General features: G+C 40.3%; 2 protein-coding genes across 3 annotated transcripts in view; one reads left to right on the forward strand and one right to left on the reverse strand.

Moving 5' to 3' along the window:
- The window catches only part of LOC133527539 (uncharacterized), a 32,230-nt gene extending 14,756 nt beyond the window's left edge, over positions 1–17,474 (reverse strand). For both annotated transcript variants that reach the window (XM_061864588.1, XM_061864587.1), the window contains exons 1-10: positions 17,186–17,474; positions 16,778–16,907; positions 15,521–15,633; positions 13,810–13,981; positions 13,490–13,612; positions 11,582–11,837; positions 9,517–9,680; positions 7,069–7,253; positions 1,520–1,667; positions 255–386 (exon numbers count right to left, since the gene is read on the reverse strand). In XM_061864588.1, coding sequence (XP_061720572.1) covers positions 255–386; positions 1,520–1,667; positions 7,069–7,253; positions 9,517–9,680; positions 11,582–11,837; positions 13,490–13,612; positions 13,810–13,981; positions 15,521–15,633; positions 16,778–16,907; positions 17,186–17,283 — 1,521 coding nt within the window. In that variant the 5' untranslated portion in view covers positions 17,284–17,474. The remainder of the gene's footprint in view (positions 1–254; positions 387–1,519; positions 1,668–7,068; positions 7,254–9,516; positions 9,681–11,581; positions 11,838–13,489; positions 13,613–13,809; positions 13,982–15,520; positions 15,634–16,777; positions 16,908–17,185) is intronic.
- A 219-nt stretch (positions 17,475–17,693) lies between these two features.
- Positions 17,694–19,027, forward strand: LOC133527573 (bis(5'-nucleosyl)-tetraphosphatase [asymmetrical]). Its single transcript, XM_061864633.1, has 3 exons — positions 17,694–17,827; positions 18,581–18,666; positions 18,769–19,027. Exons 1-3 carry the CDS (start codon positions 17,716–17,718, stop codon positions 18,994–18,996), a joined length of 426 nt encoding a protein of 141 aa, XP_061720617.1. The 5' UTR covers positions 17,694–17,715; the 3' UTR covers positions 18,997–19,027.
- Positions 19,028–19,432: the final 405 nt, after the last annotated feature.

Here is a 19,432-nt window from a genome sequence, read left to right on the forward strand (position 1 = left end):
TAGTACAAAAGACATAAACGCGCGACTTATCCGTTTAGTCTTTTCTATGGAAGCGCGGCGGCACGTCATTTTTTATAATTGACTACAGCGTATCGAAAAGAATATTATAGTTGAGTTGGGAGTGAAAAAAAAAGTGTATCACAGTTGCATGAAAAGTACGCAATTATAGATTATAGTTTGGTATACGAAATCTTCATTCAATCATTAGAATTGACGAGTAGAAAAATAATATTAAAAGCTCTCATACAACTTACCAAATTTTCTTTATAAGTGGGTGCGAGCGCCCAGTGCACGGGGTGCACGAACAGCTGTAGGAAATTGGAGGCGCAAATCTGCACGTGCTGTCGCAGCTGCTGTCGGTATATCTCTAGTTGTTCGGGTAATACCTGGAACATATATTTAAATTTCATTGACAAATGTCATCATTTTCGAATTCAAATTGTCAAAAACACATTAATACAGTATGTTTTTTTTGTAGTCAATTATTGGAAATAACTTTTGTTTGACATTTGATTTTTTTATCTTTTGTTTTAAGGTAAAGTGGGGTAAGACGAACATAGTTTATTTTGCTCAGAGCAAGACAAACAGTGTGAGGATTCCATACAAGTGTTTATTTTGTCCCGGTGAGTCTTCTTCATCATCATCATCATATCAGCCTTTTATCGCCCACTGCTGAGCATAGGCCTCTCTTCTAGTACGCCACTTATCCCGGTCCCGAGCCAGTCTCATCCAGAAGTGACCCGCAGTCTTCCGAATAGTCTTACCCTGCCATATCTTAATTGAATATTAACGTTAGAGCATTCCCCAGAAGTAACCCTATGTGGGATTTCAGGGTTTGTCCAATGGCTAAGGACACACTGTGTACAGACTAAGCTCTCGGTATAAACATGGCTTCCAAAAACAGTCCAGATATTACTCTGACAGCTATCCCTTCTCCATAAATATACCCTGCCCGAAGCTTTGCGAGTGTCCGGATGGCAGGTGTACATCAACGTCAGGAGTTAGTGCGCCAAAATTGGAGTAATGTGCTCTTTAAACTCCAGAGATATTTAAGAAATAAATGACGCCCGCCATCCTGACGTCTGGTTGGCGGGTGCATTTTCAGTTCTAGCTTATGGCTGCCTACTCAATGATGAAAGTACTGCCCAAGGATAGTGCTCGCAATGTGCTTCCACCTGTACGTATATAAAACACAATCAAATTCAGAGAGCGGTTAGAGAGTAATATGGAATTGAATAAGTATATATAGACGCCTGCTTATTTGAAATAGCGATATCACACGTGGCCTGAATCGGAAACAAACATGTACATTGACACTTTACGCCAAAGCAAGTGCTGCCATCTACCGTTCTCGTACGTTTTGAAGTTCATAGTAAGTTCTACCATCTTGTGGGCTACATTGGAAACATAAACTATTTACACCTCCCGCCAAAAATCTGACGTCTCCCGTGCTGCACCTTACAGTTTCTACAGTTATTGTTATTCTAGTTGGTAAATAGTCATAGTATATGTATGTTACCTTGACGCCCTGTTCGACTTGCACGACGACGGTCTGGGTGCTGACGAGCAGGCTCTGCAGCGGCGGCGGCGGCACGGACGGGCCGGCGGCGCCCGGGACCGCGTTCAGACCGTTCTCCACCACTGATATGGTTACTTCCGTTGGAGGCCTGAGGTGACAAGAAAGTTATTATAGTTGAGTACAAATGGATATCAAGAGCGAAACTAACTGCCATCAAACTGCCTCGCAGTTTGGCAGTACTATTTTGATGTAGGATCTATGTACCGTGTCTTATGAGAATAAAATTATTTTTAAAAAACCTGACCCTGACTGGTGGGCCAAGTCTAAAATTTTATGTGGGATGTACATTGCCCGCTTTTACCCCCTTATTCATAAATGTCTACTAAAGTTGACAAGTCGTTTGTCCCTTTCCGACGTATTGGTATGATGGTCTTTAAGATCTAGGAATGCTTCCTACAGTATCTCTAAAGGTCTTCTCGTCAGTTGCTTCAACCTGAAGCGTGAGTGGACACAGTCGTGGAACTCATTGATGGCGGGAAAGTTGGGCTCTGGGATCATTCCAGGTACCATTATTAAAGGGTCTGACCTACCAAGACGGCACTGGTGTAACTTGAACAGACTTCGCACTGGCCACGGCCGCTGTGCTCATTACAAACACCGGTGTGGATGGGTGGAATCCCCGGCCTGCAATTGTGGAGAGGCTGCCCAAACAATCCAGCACATTATCGAGGAGTGTCCCATAACGCGTTATGCCAATGGACCTCCTGAAGACCTGATCTCTATAGGCTACTGTGGCCAAAATCGAGAAAAAACTGTCTAAAAATTTAATTTAGCATGGAGCAAGTACCAGGGCCTCATGAGTTACGAGGTGACCAGCCGGGAGGGCGCGTAAGAACGTATGCTCTTGTATTTTAGCTGTTTACTTTTGGTTTGTTTACCTATATGTTTCTACTAGTTTATAGTATTATTTTTGTTGACTCATAGTAAAAGTATTGTATGCAACGTTTTTTTCTTACCAAGAGGGTTTTATTAAAAAAGGATTAAAAACACTACGATTTATCTTTGTAAAAAAATAACCATCCAATAGGGAGAATTACTGCAATGAGCTGCCGCCAGAGTGCAGCACTAGCATCTATCGTAAACCATAGAGTAACTTATACGTATTGTGCCTTAAACTGTAATTAAATTTATTAATAAATAATGTATATACAAATTAAATGTAAGTTACAAGAATTATAACTACTTATAAAATAAACTAATATAACTAAACCTAACTCAAAAAGTAAAATAACTAAAATGTACACTCCAACCCTTGGCCTCTTGGCAGAGTGCCCATCACACAGGCAGCATTCCCGCGCTGTATCGCAATAGCGAGTCTTTGCGCGAGAAAGCTGCCTGCACGAGGGTCTCCTGTTGCCTCCCTTAATCGTTTCCCGAGCTCCTTGTGGAGCCCACGCGCACTTTTGCCCCACGGCCCGAGTGTCTCGACTCCAAAGGCTACGAACTCGTAGTTGGCGCCGAGACAGCTATATTTGTTGGCCTTGTGTCGCTCTCGGGTGTCTGCCGCTGCCCCGGCATGTCTGCTGGTCGCTGAAATGTAGGACGCCGCCAACGTGTCGGCGCAGGTAGCGTCCCACACCAGCGCACGGCCCATCTTCCAAGGGATCAACGACATCCCGTCTGGGCGCTTGCCATCGTCCCGCACGATCTGGGGCTCCAGAGCTGCGGGGACACCGGCGCTGATGAGAGCCCTTCTAAGGATGTCGTTGAGAGCGGAGTGACGAGACAGGCGGCCGGCCCCCGAGGAGCAGGAAAGGCCGTGATGACCAAACCGGTCCACTGGGGCCCCACAAGAAGCACAGTTGTGGTCTGCGCAGATAGGGATTCCGAGACGGAGACCGACAGCTATGCGCAGAGTACTAGGGTCGATTAAAGTACCCGCGTTGGGCGAGGGATAGGCGTGAAGCCAGTGACCTGATTCCGGTTTTGATGCTGCCAAGAGTCTCGCGAGGTCCTTACCTGAAGATGTGGCTATAAGGGAATTTTGGGTGGAAACGGAGATTATCGTGTCCCAAGCCCGTTGTTTTTTAGGTCTGGGAGGAAAATTTGGACTTGGTCCAGCTAGCCAAGCATTCGTGGCCCCATCCAAGCACGCAATCTCGCAGTTTGTAGCCGTTGGGGCTTTAAGGATTTTACCTGCGAGATCAGACGTGCTGTGGATGGAGGACAGGAAAGCCGGCAAAGCGACACCAGAAATATTACGGGTTCCCAAGCCGCCGAACCTTACTGGTAGACAAGCTTGAGTCCAGGCCTGCTCGCTAAAATTAACGTTAAGAACGGATTCAATTTGTGACTTTAGGATGGAGTCTATTGTGCTGGTCAAATTCGGGAATTTCCAAATGGGACAGCAGCGCAGTAGATATGTAAATTTTGGAACTAGCAAGCAGAATTTTAAAATGAATAGGGCACAGTGACTATTAATTTTGACTAGGCGGTCCGAATGAGTCGTGAATTTTGAAATTGACTTATTGAGGAGAGGTGGGATGGCCTCGTCAAAGATAGGCGATCCTAATATGTGCAGGCTGTCTTTAGAAGCGATTTTGATGTTCAATGCAATATTGTTGAAGTTTTGAATGGTTTGTGACACGGCGAGCGGGTCCATCTTCTCTGAAATGTACAACTCGGATTTATTAAAATTTAGTTCTAGTCCAATATCTTTAAACTGATTTTTAATTTTGATTAGATCCGCCAAGACAGTTTGTGAATCTCCGCCTATTGTCCCATCATCAAGATACCATATGTTTAATTTTGAATTTAGATTATGTATTATCGAATTAATAGCCAAACTAAATATCGCTGGCCCAAGAGGATCACCCTACTGACAACCTACGGCCGAAAGAATCTGATTGTTTTTGTGAATTAATTTTGAGGGAGAATGGTAACACTGGAGAAGAAAATTGTAGATTTCTGGGACATGAATTTTTATTTCGTTCAGCAGGGTGTCCCTATTCACAGAATTGAATGCGTTCTTAACATCCAATTTTAAAAGCACCTCGCACATGTCACTGTGAACAAAGGTTCGCACAGCATGAATTGCTGCCTCGCAGCCTCCGCGGGTACCAAAACCGACCTGGACGGGTTCAAAAAGTGTTTGCAATTTAGAACGCGTTAGCCGAACACAGACTTTTGCAGCCAAACGTCTAAGGGTCGAGCCAACAGCGATAGGGCGTACCCCCGCATCCTTTTTCGTAAGGGCAATAAGATTGGCCCCATATATGACCGGCGTCACGTCTTGGCAAACATCTCCCATCAGCATAAGGTTGACCAGTTTTGTGATGCTCGTGGTGAGATGCTCGCCAGCCACACCTGTACCATGACTGGTGAGGTCAACAAGATGCTGAGGAGAGATGCCGTCCAAGCCCGACGCCGATCCTCTTGGGAAGGATGCGAGGGCTGATATTACGACTTCCTCTGTCGCGCGCAGACAGGCTGAAGCGTCTGATGGAGGGTCTACAAAAGCGGGGGTGGTAGGGCCAGGGGGATGTTTGGCTTGCAACGCAGCCGCGGTCTCCGGTGTATCGGGCGCGAGAGTGTCACTGGAGAAAAGAAGTCGCGAGGCTCCTTTAAGATCCCCGTCGTGTAACTTCTCTTCCACCTTTCTAAATAAATTATATTTTTTGCCTTGAGATCGAGATGACCTTATCGCTGTAGGCAAACTGGGCTCTAAAATATTATTTTTAATTTTTCTTGTTAGGGAAATAGTGTCATCACCACCATCGGACACGTGTAGAATTTTAAATGAAAACGTTAGTAAGTTTTGCCATGAATCTAAGTTGTTGTTACGTACACAATTGTCTACAGCTGTGGTCAGAGCTTCAGCCACTACGGACCTAGCACCACGCGGTATGCGTTTAACTAACGGAGTTGATGCTTTAAGCTGCCCGAGAAGAGTTTCAAGTGGAATGGCAGAGTATGATGGTGGCGTTGACAAATTGTTGTCCCGGGGACTCGAAATGGAGGAAACAGGGCATATGCGGGCGTGATGGATGCGAGATTGGTGTATATGGAGGCCTTTTGCTGTTGTGAAACTTCTATTGCATACACAACAGTCCATTGCGGATAACGGGTAACAGTAGGTCAACAGAAAAACGTATTACAATTACATGTATAACTAAATAAAATACCTTAAAAGAGAGACTTATACTAAAACAAACTATCACCCACGATCACACCAAATATTTAACGTTGACTATGTTTGCACAGCTTTGTCTGAGGATAGCGTAATAGACTCTGGACTAGGAATATATATAAAAACACTGTCACTGCACGTACTCTAAAATGAATTATACAAATTATTTTCAAGAAAAATTGCATTGCAAAATATAAATATTTTCATTGTAATGACAACGTCAGACGTCAAGGCGACTATGTGCGCCCCTCGCGGGCGCCTCAGGCCTGCGCTGCGGTCTCCGCAGAGACAAAATTTTAATGCGGCTTGTCTATTGCGATCAGCGTAAATAGATCTGCAGGCGATGTTATTTATTTGTTTGTTTAAACAATAAATATACACAAGTTTATAATTCAGGCATATTGTTCCGTTGCCATGGTGCCTTAAACTGTTTTTTGCAAAATTTTCACAGATAATAAAATATGACATTGATGCATCAAGGCGGTTTGTTTACAGGGGGCCTACCGGGAAACGCGAAAGTCGAAATGTAGTTATCTGCCTCTTTATCGCTCGAATACGCAAGTGATAGAGAGGTTAGATAACGAAATTTCGATTTTCTTGTTTAGCGGTAGACCCTCAGATTGTGATGGATCGTGGTAGTGGCGCCCCCTACGCAGAGTTCCGAAACTCGCATACCAATGAATTTCTCGGAACTAAACTAGTGGAAAATATCAAATAATATATTTTTTATTTTTTATTAATTAAAGTTCCAATTAGTTTTAAAGAAGATTCGCAGAGTTCCATGTTTACTTACTGCTAAAGTCATGAATGGCTTAATTACAGCAAGGGTTCGGACTTATTAAACGAATTTATATAACAAAGCAAATATATGTTTACAAAATATAGTCGTAATTATTTGATATGAAATAATGTTTAACTTTTTTAAGATAGGTATAAATCTTGTATGTGTTTCGGAAGGCTATTTATTATTTTCGTAAGTATGAAATTATTAGTTCTCATTCCGTAGACATTATTATATGATGGTAGTATGAATCTAGGTGCATTAGGGATACTTCTTAATCTATTGTTTCTGTGATATTCATTTAATTTATCTATGTGTAGGTGTTCTTCTTTAAGAATGGACAATTTAACTATATTTTGTACGGGAAGAACCTTACAGTGTTCAAAGAGGTTTGAGTAGTTATTGTTACATGCTACTTTTATATTTATTTCGGTGAAGGAAGACATCGTGAGAAAACTTGCCTATACAAGCGAAAATTATAGCCCAAGCCCTCTCGCGCATGAGAGGAGTCTTGTGCCGAGCAGTGGAACGTATATAGGCTCAATCATTAATAATTTACTAATAAATACATATACTTACGGGGGCCGAGGAACTTGGTCCTTCACTTTATTTTCCTTATCACTCTCCTGGCATTCACTATCAGTGAGCACCTCGCTCTTTCCTATGGATAGCCGCTTCTCTTTCCCTCTCGTTTGGATCTGGGCCGCGGTTTGCGGCGTTTCTTCCTCGGATGACGGTTCCTGTTTACAACTAGTTGATGATTGCTAAAAACAAGAAATAAGAGCTTTCAATTTATACAATTTATTTAGTAGCTAATTATAGTTCGTGTCAGCGACGTTGACGCGCAGATTTGTCAAATCTAACCTTTAATAACATGACAATACGAGTCAAGGCACGCGTCGTCGTGAATGACACGATTTATAACACTGTTACCAGTAACCAGTTTTTTTTTTTTATACTACGTCGGTGGCAAACAAGCATACGACCCGCCTGATGGTAAGCAGTCTCCGTAGCCTGTGCACTGAAAGAAATGTTTGCATAACTGTAACAAAATTTTGGTTGCTGTTTACACAAAAATTGGGACTCGCGAACTATGATTAGATTAGATTAGATTAGATTAGATGATTTATTTCATGAAAGACAATTACATAATAAATTTGCATTGATGTCAAAAATATAAGAATTTCTATCATGATCGTCAAAATAAAATAATAAAAATGAAAATAATAACAATACTAATGAAATAAAATTATAGCTCCAATAAGGATACAGACATATATGTGTTATATGTTACAAAACCGTGTTTGGCTATCAGTGTTCAGGTACTGGGTATACACTACAAAATAAGTTTGTAAATTTATGCAAAGTTTATTTTCTTATAACCGTAGTTTAGTTATTTAGTAAAGTTACAAAACCAGTTCGGCTATCTATTTTTTTCAGTGTGTACGCCTGCAACTCCCAAGGAGATACATGCGCGTAGCCGACCCTAGCATCCCCCCCCCCCCCACCCCCTGATTGAGCTCTGGCAACCTTATTCACCGGCAGGAACACAACACTAAGAGTAGGGTCTAGTGTTATTTGTCTGCGGTTTTCTGTAAGGTGGAGATACTTCCCCAGTTGGGCTCCGCTCTATAGTCTGTATCTTTAGGTATTTAAAAAAAGGTAAACAAACAATTTGTACATTTTCGGGTAGTTTTAATATTTATTGGTTAACCAACCAAATACAAAACCGCCTGGATCTGTCACTGAACAACCTGACTTTAAACCTACATTATTTGATCATGTAATGTTTTCATCTACCTTCAACTGCCTTAAGGAGCCATTTGAGGGTAGATTTTATTTACCTTTTTTTAAAAACCTAAAGATACAGACTAAATCAGGAATGACATCCGCTACCACACAAGTTTCAGAAGATTGAGTTCCCATTCGCGAACGGTCGTTTTGACGACAATGGGACGAATCAAAATAATAGCTGCAAATTAATACTGAAACCTTCATATTTGTTTTGCCGAATATTCTGTTTCGGTCTATTGCGATTTGGTCTAAAAAAAGAAGCTTTAAGCTTCTTTGCTTTGCTCTTAGAGCATTTAACCAACCGGAGACGCCTTGTCTGTAATTTTCTGTACAAAACAGTCTGCCGATTTTTGTGAGGGAGGGGCACGCCAAATGTACGGCTATTTAAGGCCGAGCCACAGCGCTTGCGTGCGCAGCACGTGTGCGTCGACGTAAGCGTAGACGTGCACAGCACCCCTGTCACACCGGGTAACGCGCACGTCACGCAGCGCACGCCACGCAGGGTGCTGTACACGTCACGCAAGCGCACGCTGCAGCTCTGCGTGCAGATCCGGCGCCATTTGCGTACTATGATGCCCTAGCCTCTAGACAACTAACAATATTCGATAGTAGTTAGTCGGATGAAGAGGAAGCACTCCTCTTACTTTTTATCACAAAATACTCCTGCGAAATCTAAAAGGGTGTGAGTTCACGAAATCAATGGAAAAAGATATTTTGATCGGCGACGAAGGTTTTGCACTGCAAACATTCTTAATGCGACCATTCTTTCTTAATCGCAACGAAGCGACGTTGCCGCTCCGCTGCGTGCATGCGTGCACGCAGCACGCAGCCGGTTTGTCTCGTCGGAGCTGCAATGCGTGCAGCTCACGCGCACGCGTACGTCACGCGCACGTCACGCAAGCGGTGTGTCATATCTTATGAGAATTCTTAGTTTACAACGCAACGGGACGCGCACGCGCACGTGCACGTCTACGCACACGCAACCGGTGTGGCCTGGCCTTTATACGTAACGTGCCATGTCAGACAAACATCAGCCTACACTCCCTATTCAACGGAATCGTATATTATTAATATTATTATATTATAGTATAAAGTCAGATGATAGCTCTGTCGTAAATAATAATGTCACCGCCAATTCTTGAGATTAGGTTTCGAAATCGAACCGAGGGTTTCTTTAGGATGGGGTGCACTTGTGTAAAAAACTAAAAAACATTTATGTTAAAGTGTACTCACATTTTGTTCTTTCCCTTTATTCTTCCCTGTCTCGCTCGTGAGTTTACCTCCGAGTTCATCGCCCAAGCCTTCCGGCATCACGCTGAATAGTTCAGTGACTAGATCGTTCAATTCCTTCTTCGATATCTTCATTATGTTTTCTAGGCCTTCCTCGTCTTCATCATCTGAAATTTTTGACGCCCGAACGGTCATTAGACTGAATCGATCTTTTTTTCTACTCTTCGACTATAATGGTTGAATTAAGATTGCGTATACCAAACTATAACTGCGTACTTTTCATGTATGGGCTCCCAACTCAACTATAATATTAATTTCGATACGCTGTAGTCAACTATAAAAAAATTTACCAATCACGTGCCGCCGCGCTCCCATAGAAAAGACTAAACGGGCGCCGAGTAGGACCAAATAGTCACGAGTATGTCTTTTGTACTACATTGTTGTCTACTGAGATACTTACCAATTTTCTTTAATTATTAAGATTTTATAGTAAAAAAAGGATAATTTTGGATGACTCGTATTATATACAATAGTGATATAATCAAGTTTTTCAATCTCATGCCTTACTTAGGCAACTCAGCTAAGTTACCTAAACACGATACTCGACTAAAAAGCCCTCTATTATATCACGATTGTATAAAATACTACTTAAAGGCACATTTATAATTCGATGTATGTGTAATGGTGTGTCCAGCGGCAGAATTGGAAGTATGAGGGAGACGCGGGGAGGTGTTTAGTTTAGTTGAAACTATTGGCTTAAGTCTGGTGATAAAGGTATCATCAGATTCGTTTTTATGCAGATATGAATGTGACATCTCTTAGGCTAAATTATTAACGAACTTATGTCGCATGTGGCTAAGAGCATGTGTGTGGCATGTAGAAGAGAAAAATAAGAAAAAAAAAAAAGTAGGCCAAATTTAAAGTCAAATTTTGACCGTCAGAGTTTCCGCACAATGTAAAGTGTGATCTTTACGTGTCTTATCATGTAAACAAACGTGATGTTCCAACAATACGATTTAGAGACAATGTAGACGTCGCAATGTCAGATAATCCGTTTGTTACTGCGATTATTGATGAAAATATTATAAGAAATGATATTTTTCAGTGATTATTTGGTTTATTTCAATACTTTGTGAGTTTCTTTAAGTATATAACAACATTTTAAGTGATCATTGTGGAATTCCAGAAATAATGTTTGACCGACCGGTTTGGCCTTGTGGGTAGTGACCCTGCCTAGGCTGCCTACGAAGCTGATGGTCCCGGATTCAAATCCTGGTAAGGGCATTTATTTGTGTGATGAGCATGGATATTTGTTCCTGAGTCATGGGTGTTTTCTATGTATTTAAGTATTTATAAATATTTATATATTATATATATCGTTGTCTAAGTACCCTCAACACAAGCCTTATTGAGCTTACTGTGGGACTTGGTCAATTTTTGTAATAATGTCCTATATTAAAAAAAAAAAAAAATGTCTTCGAGAAGTGTTTTTTACATTATAGGACAAGTATACTGGAGGCCCCCCGGAAGATATGATAAAACTAAACGACGAAGCTCTCAAGTGGATTGATTCTCTGGAGTTAGATTTAAGATTTCTCTGTTTCTGTACGATTAAATATACTAGGATAAGTAAGGTAATGATTTGACATCTAACTTTTTTTTTTATATTACGTTGGTGGCAAACAAGCATACGGCCCGCCTGGTGGTAAGCAGTCTCCGTAGCCTATAACTCCAGAGCGCGACAACATGCGCGTTGCGGACCCTAGCATTCCGCCCCCCCCCTCGTTGAGCTCTGCTAACCTAACTCACCGGCAGGAACACAACACTATGAGTAGGGTCTAGTGCTATTTGGCTGCGGTTTTCTGTAAGGTGGAGGTACTTCCCCAGTTGGGATCTGCTCTAGATCTGGAATGACATCCGCTGTGCTGTGCCCTACCACACAAAGCGAGATGACATTCACAATGCCCATACCTTACTTTTGGACGTAGTTTAAGGACGTACCCGTAGCATTTTGCTTCAGGTCAATACTTCATCCTCTGTTCTAAAAAGTTTTTAGCTAAAAACTAACGTGCATCAGGATCCTGGGCCACGTTGTACTCGGGGTCGTCGTCGTCATCCTGCGCCTCGGTGTCGGGGTTGAGGCATATGTGCAGGAACTCGGTCCACACGTCGTCGGCGGCCGGCGTGGGCGGCTCGTCGGGCGGCACGAACGAGCCCTCGATGTGGTCGATGGGCACGGCCGACAGGGACAGCTTGGAGCGCGTGCGGAGCGCGATGGTGGCCTCTTCGTCCGTGTCCAGTTTGCGGCGGGGCGTTGAAATCTCCTGAAAGATCTCTAATTTTACATGACTGAGGCGTCGTCCTAATACAACGCGACTACGCGATGGTCGCAAATTCGCGAGAATTTTACTCGCGCGATCAAACATATTGAACTCGAATGAGTGTCCTAATTGGTCGCACGATTGTCAATTAGGACACCTATTCGAATGATTATATATCACTGACAGTTATTTTCACATGTGTATATTGACTGAATGTATAATGGGAAGCAATATATATAAATTAAGATCTTATGTTACCATATATTCATTGTGAATAAATGGTAACATAAGAATAATTCATGGTAATAATTCATTCAAGACCGATATTAAAATCATCATTTTCCTAGCTTCCCGGCTTTTTGCCAGTAGCAGACCGATTGGGAACTAATCTCAAGAATTAGCATAGGCACCAGTTTTTATAAAAGCGACTCCCACCGGACCTTACTTCAACACAGAAGGTAAACTAGGCCTTATTGGGATTAGTCCGGTTTCCTCACGATGTTCGTAGATAAGCGACTGGTAAATATCAAATGATATATCGTACGCCTGAAATGAAAAAGAAAAATAACAATATTTGGTCACAATTCTTGTGTTTACAAATTGAGAAAGGGTTGGGACCTAGTAAATTACAACATAGTCAATTAACAACTTAACTCACAGCTTACAACTTTGAAGTTTTAAAGTTAGAATACTCAGAATAAAATTTGGATTCTTTTTTCTTGACTGTGATAATTTTTTGAGCTGTCAGAATATATTGATTTATTTGCAAACGTTACTAACTGACGTGCCCGCAAAATGCCTCCTCGAGTGCAGTGTATGGACTAATACATTTTGCATCAAATTTCGTGTGAGATATCATGGAACTTAGCTTTCTGCCAACGCGATATCGCGTTCGCGAATCTCGAGGGGTTAAATTAATAGTATTTTATGCAACAGTTGTATAAGAAGGGTCAAAAAAGGCGAGTGGCGTGAGTTACAATGTGAGCCGGAGCCGAAGGCGTAGGCGAACATTGTAAAGGAATACGCCACGAGAGTTTTTTGACCTACTTATACAACGTTGCATACAATATTTTTCCTACGAGTCAACAAAAATAAATCTTAATTTAGGTAAACAAATTACAGCAAAAGTATATAGCCAAGACGCGCGAGCATACCTTGTTACGCGCCCGGCTCGCCCCGGGCCGCGGCCGGCCGGTCGGCGACACCTCCTCGTAACTCATGAGGCCCTGGTACTTGCTACTTGATAAATTAATTTTTTGGACAGTTTTTTCTCAATTTTGGCCACCGTAGCCTACGGAGACTAACAAGCAACGCTAAGCGGTCTTCGTAGTCTATGGGTGTTGCTATATTACGGGTGTCACATGCGTGTTTCTGACTTATGAAGTAATTATTTTTACTATGCAACCAAATGAATATTTTGTAAGTTGGCAGCAATGCACTTAGTTTAAAACTGTATTCGTTTTGGTTTTGTTAGGTTGGTAGCCATTAATCGCAGTAACATTATAGCTTATAAAAGCACAAGAGCTTTTATGAGGAATAGACAATATAGACTTTTCTTGAAATCTTTTATGTATGTTCTTATATTCGTGTTAATGAATGCATAAATGACAGTTAACAGTAGAGGAGTAGGAAAAATTAATTAAAGTACGGCATACCTGTGGTACTTTAAAGGGTCCATCTTTAACGATCCTGGGACTGGCGGTACGGCGCGGCGTGGCCGGCGTGCGGGGCTGCGAGTCCAGGTCGCTGCACGACTCCAGAGTTTGGTCATCATCACTCTGAGAAAAAATAAACAAGGATTATGGTTTAAAGGCCTTCAACCACGTTCGGTTAATTGATGATTTGCAGTTGATGTCACTGGCCTCGGGAAGGGGCAGCTGCCCCCCATGCAGTCCCTTGGTGACGCCCTTGTCAGATTCTTTTATTCCTAAGATAAACGCCGTAAGCGGGTTTAGCAGCGTAATATCTGACTTACCGGTACATCATCCGCCCTGGGGTCATACTCTTCATCATCCTCGTCTTCCGGCAGCTCCTGGGCGATCAGTGCCGTGACCTCCGGCCGGGTCTTTACTGGTATATGCTTGATTGGTGTTAGCTCTAGGTTCTCAAGGTTCCAGGCTGTTTTTGGGGACACTTTCCGCAGCTCTCTAGAAAAATTGAGGTTTTTATAAGCTCGTAACCAACAGTTTATTAATTTTATAGAAAGAACAAGCCAAGTATAACCAGACTACGAATTTTTTGAAAATGAGGGCTACTGTTTTGTGCTTTTGTGGTGGTCCAGGTTCAAACAACACACAACAGCTCTCAAAATTCTGCTATGTTTAAAAAATAATAATACGTTCTAATATACACATTTTAATATCTAAATTTACCGTTTTTGGAACCTGTTTAATTTTGCAAAAATTTTAGTTGGCACTTTTTTAAAACCACTAATGTTTATTGGATCTAATGTTTACCATGAATAATCAAAAATAGAAAAAAATAACCACAATTAATACGAATAAGGGCTTAAAATTCGCGATACAAAAACTTGTAAACCCCCAAAAATACTATGAATTAGACATTTTGAAAGAAAGGCGAAATTATAAGCGTTAGCCCTCCTTGCTTTTTAACGTGGCCGATGTCACCCACCAGTGCCATTGAAATTCAACATATTTTCATGAAAACCAACTCGGTAGTTTTGACTCTTGTGGAGCACACAACACAATCCACATAATACTCGTACATAAACTGCCAAACTCAATCGCAATCAGTTTCTAACTGGTTACATTATTGTGAAAGTTTGGTCTTATATTTAAAGTACTTATGTGGTGTCAAATATTACTGACAGACTGTATCTGAAGATTCTAAAGTATTTGTGCCATGGCTGATAGTCTGCTAATAATTAACCTCAAAATAACCAATATTTTTCAACATTTCTTTGGGACAAGTCCCTAGTGTGCGGTGTTGAAAAATTAGGACAACATAATTACTGTATCTTATTAACTGCTGAAGCTTTAAAATTTGACCTTGACCTTTATTTGAGTAAGTTTTGTCATGTTAAAGTCATAAAAGTAGGACAATGCAGCTTAAAAGGGTAAAGGACAAAGCATGCCATGAGCAGGCCTCCAACCCTGTGGGAAGCATACACCTGCCGCGTGTGTGGACGTGGGATCCTCTCTCGCATAGGGCTATACAGCCACGTACACAAGTGTCGTTCCCAGGTTGCTTAAAACATCTCACACAGATGAAAAGCCTTCTTAGATTTAGCTTAGTAATACAAAGGTATTACAAAGAATCCCATTGTTGGGCAAAGGCCTCCCCCATCTTATTCGAATTCCGTTTGTCAGTAGCCTGTCTGTTCCATGTTAATCCCGCGAAGTCAGCCAGCTGTCACGTCATCGAGTCCTCGGTCGTTTCTGAGCCCTTGTAATGTTTGTGTTTCTCAGGTACAGGTACCAGGAAGTCGTGGTCCATCTGTTGTCATTGTATCTTATTATGTGCCCGACCCACTCCACTCCCATTTGAGCTTTTTGGCGGCTTGGAGTATATCTCTCATGCAGCTTTTATGTCTTAACCATGCCAATACTTATACAAAAGAAATATAAAATAACTACTCACCATGCCAATACTTATACAAAAGAAATATAAAATAACTACTCACCATGCCAATACTTATACAAAAGAAATATAAAATAACTACTCACTTAGCCTTAGACCTAGTAAGCTTCGGCTTGGGAGTATCTGAGTGGGCTTCCATGTTTTCTTCTTCTTCTTGAAGCTTCACCAGTGCCAGCACATGATCGTTTGTAACTACAGTCTAAAACAAAGAAATGCCCAATGTAAAATTAAACCTACAAACAAACTTTATTCAAATCACAAAAATTATGTGTGAAAAAAAAAAACCATTTTCAAACTAGTTTTAAAAATATACTTAATTTTATAGATATACATATATTAAAAAAATATATATCTTCATTATAATATCCATGACATAACATTACTTAATCTGAATATAATATTTAGCTTGAAAAGTTAACTATGACCTGAAACTCAAAGATTTTAATAAAATACTAAAATAATAAAAACAGCCACCTGAGAGGTCAAGAGGACCGGATGATGGTTGTCGGATGAGAGGTTGGTGTCTCGCAGGTCCAACAATAATCCTCATAAACACTTCATAAGCAAAAGAGTGGTAAAGCTTGGAACAAACTCCCAGAGGACATAGTATTAGCCCAAAGTGTCAATGAATTTAAGAATAACTTAGACAAAAACAATGCAAATTCTACTCAACACTGAAAACTTTCTTAAGATGACTCTGGATTCCGGATTTACAGGTAATTACAACTGCCTGCCTGCTTTACAAATAGAAAGTTTACAAATTGCATATATTACAAAACATCAGCCTTTCCTCTTGCACAGCAGGAGCGACAGCCGAAATGTAAGCAGCGTAAAAGAGGCAAAAATATGCTCCTATTTGCCCATGGCATGGTGGGATGCTGGGGAGCTGACTTGAAGCATTTTACACGCGAGCTAGTCGGACAGAATGGGGAGGACCCCCGCTCCAAGTAATTCCTAGTGCAAAGGCTGGCCACGCTAATCAAGCATGAAAATGCTGCAAGCATTGTGTGCACATTGATCATGAGACCACAGGGAAGTGTTTGTTTAAGTACATTTTTGTTGTAATTTTGAATTGTTATTTTATTGTAAAATCCATTTATATTACTAAAATATTTATTAGAACCATATCCACATACAAGTAAGTGCTTAATTATATATTAAGTAGTGTCTGACAAAATTTTCAGTCTCAGTTACGGCAGGCATAAAATCATGTTTTGGCCAAAGGATCGGTTTCCTCTGAACCTAAAGCAAAACCAGTCTTTGGTTTTAACAAAAAGTCTGGTAACTTTGAATTTGGTAGTTAGGTTTATCAATGTTTTGAATATACCTATTTATATGCTTACCTTTAAAATCTTCTTTACACTGACATCATCCAGATTATTTTTCATAGCAGAAGCATGAAGATTCTTTTCTACCTCTAGAAGGTTCTCCGGGAGCACAGGGTCGGTGTCCGAACTGCTGTCACTAGATACACTAAGAAAAAAAACATAGATTTAAGTAAAACTATTTAAACTTGTAGCACTTTAATTACCATTCTACATGGCAGTATATTAGGATTATTAAAGCTACAAGAGCTTAATATACAAAAGCAAGTCATACTACATATCCTTATCGATTTATTTTACAGATACAGTTTGCAGTTTGGCAAAGAGGCCAGTCAACCAAATCACGACAACATAACTGATGTCTTAATCCTTCTTATCAAGCTTACAGCTAAACTTAGTGCTATAGGCAACTTAAAGCTTACTTACCGTCTTCGTTTCCTTGCCCTGGTAAGTCTAGATTTAGAAATATTAAGGCTCGGACTTGCCGGCGAAGAATTCTTGCTGGTGCCTGGCTCCGGCTCCATTGTGATTGAGAATAGCCCTGGTAAGGGTCGTCCACGTTTTATTCACATTTACATAATGATAAAACGTGTCATGTAACGCTTTATATACTGTAAAACAGGGAAAAACTTTAAAAAATCTCGCATTAACGTTTCAAAGTCATAACATATCGTCGAATAAATTTGACAGTTCTGACTTGACAGTTGAGTTGACGAATGATGAATGAAATGGATTGATGGAGGAATGAAAACTATATACTCCATGATGTTGCCAGTATCCTATGTAAGAGCTATTCACTATCAAGTTTATACAATACAACATTGATATATATATTTTATTATGGTTAAATAAGTTTGAAAAATGCTTCATAAACGTCAGTGAAGTTGAGAGGTAGCATTGCATTTTTGCAATTGAAAATATATAAATGTAATAAGTTAAAAAAATTGATTAAAATCATGTCGCCGACTCGTGCGGCCGGTTTGGTTATCTTCAGAAATATAAATCAAGCGGTCCAATTTCTATTATTACAAACATCTTATGGAGAACACCATTGGACTCCTCCAAAAGGTACAACGAAGTTGAAAGGCACTTTGCACAGTTTTAATTAAATTAAGTTCTGTATTTGTACATTATCTTTATGTGCATTTCTTTACAATGTTCAGTTTAAAGACATTTATTTGTCATAAGAAATTACATTTACATGAGAAATATATATAACTTAATATTATTTTTTTATACAAACAGTGAACTCGGACTTGGGTACATAACAGTTTGAGTAGCATTCTTTCTAATCAGCATACAACAGGCGCATTACTTCACAACATCACTTATTACATGTTGTTTCATTTATTATGTCTTATTCAAAGTTATATCCCATTTGTTCTTACACAAATATTAATTATTTATTGGTAAGTACAATTTACTAGGTATAAAATTAAAACTAAACTAGCCGTAAAATAAAACTACTTAAAATTTCAACTAATACTAAATAAAACTTGAACTAAAAAATATACTAATTAATAAATAAATTATAAAAAAAATACCCCTTCTAAAGCTTCCGCCTGCGGCATAGATCCCATAACGCTGGCCGCGTTACCTCTGTATTACCAGGGATATACGCTGGGATAGGTAAGCGCCCGCCCTATGGTCTTCAGTGGCATCGACCGGCCGTGCTGACAGGGGCCCTGAAGATTTTCATGTCCGCCAACCAAAGTCCCATTGTCTCCACTGCAAGTGCCGCAAACTCATAATCTTGCAGTAAAGATGAGTATTCATTCTTGATATACTTACCAGTTAACACCAATTATTTTTTTATTATAGGTCATGTTGACCCAGGCGAATCTGATTGGATAACTGCGTTAAGGGAGACAAAAGAAGAAGCAGGGTTATCAGAAAATGAACTACTAGTAAGTAAATAATATTAAGTCCACCTACATCTATAGCATTTTTAAAAATAAATGCCATCTTTTACTGAATATTTTTTAATAACAACATTGCTTATGTTTCAGGTGTATAAGGATATTTCAAAGACACTGAACTACCAAGTAAAGGGAAAACCTAAAGTAGTGGTGTATTGGTTGGCCAAGTTAAAAAATCCAGAACAACCGGTTACTCTCTCAGATGAACACCAACAACTGAAGTGGCTACCGCTGGAACAAGCCCAGGAAATATCTGGATTTGACGATATGAAACAACTTCTTGTGGAATTCAATGAGCATGCTAAGAAATTACTGTAATATTTTGTTGAATAAATATTGTTCCCTAATATTTGTGTATATTTATTGTTTCAAAATTGTATGTATATAATATACATCATATTTTTGGTAGACAGCAGAATTTCCTCATTAGAGAAAAATCGTGGAATGTATTGGGCCTCATTCCGCACATACTAGTTTATAAAAATCAAGAGGGCTTACCGCCAACACTGAAAAATTTAATAAAGTTATGTGCCTCGTTGTCGGTCGAATGTGCGAGGGTCATAGACGTAGATAACAATTTTTGATGTTGGTGGCAGGCTCTCATTTTGTCGTGTATTCAACAAAAGCAAATAATATAAAAGAAGGTAAATATATTTGGTATAAAATAAAACAAAATAAATAATAACCTTAGCACATAGCGCACGTTTGCGCATGTTGAGGCGCATGCGACATGCACCAATTATTACGGGTGTTT

This window comes from Cydia pomonella, chromosome 18 (assembly GCF_033807575.1).
Source record: "Cydia pomonella isolate Wapato2018A chromosome 18, ilCydPomo1, whole genome shotgun sequence".
Lineage (NCBI taxonomy): Eukaryota > Metazoa > Arthropoda > Insecta > Lepidoptera > Tortricidae > Cydia > Cydia pomonella.

What these genes read in the sequence shown, in the direction of transcription:
- LOC133527573 (XM_061864633.1), top strand. Translation starts at nt 17,716, where the DNA reads ATGTCGCCGACTCGTGCGGCCGGTTTGGTTATCTTCAGAAATATAAAT. An exon ending in CCATTGGACTCCTCCAAAAG is followed by an intron (nt 17,828 to 18,580) that starts GTACAACGAAGT and finishes TTTTTATTATAG; the next exon opens with GTCATGTTGACCCAGGCGAA. An exon ending in TATCAGAAAATGAACTACTA is followed by an intron (nt 18,667 to 18,768) that starts GTAAGTAAATAA and finishes CTTATGTTTCAG; the next exon opens with GTGTATAAGGATATTTCAAA.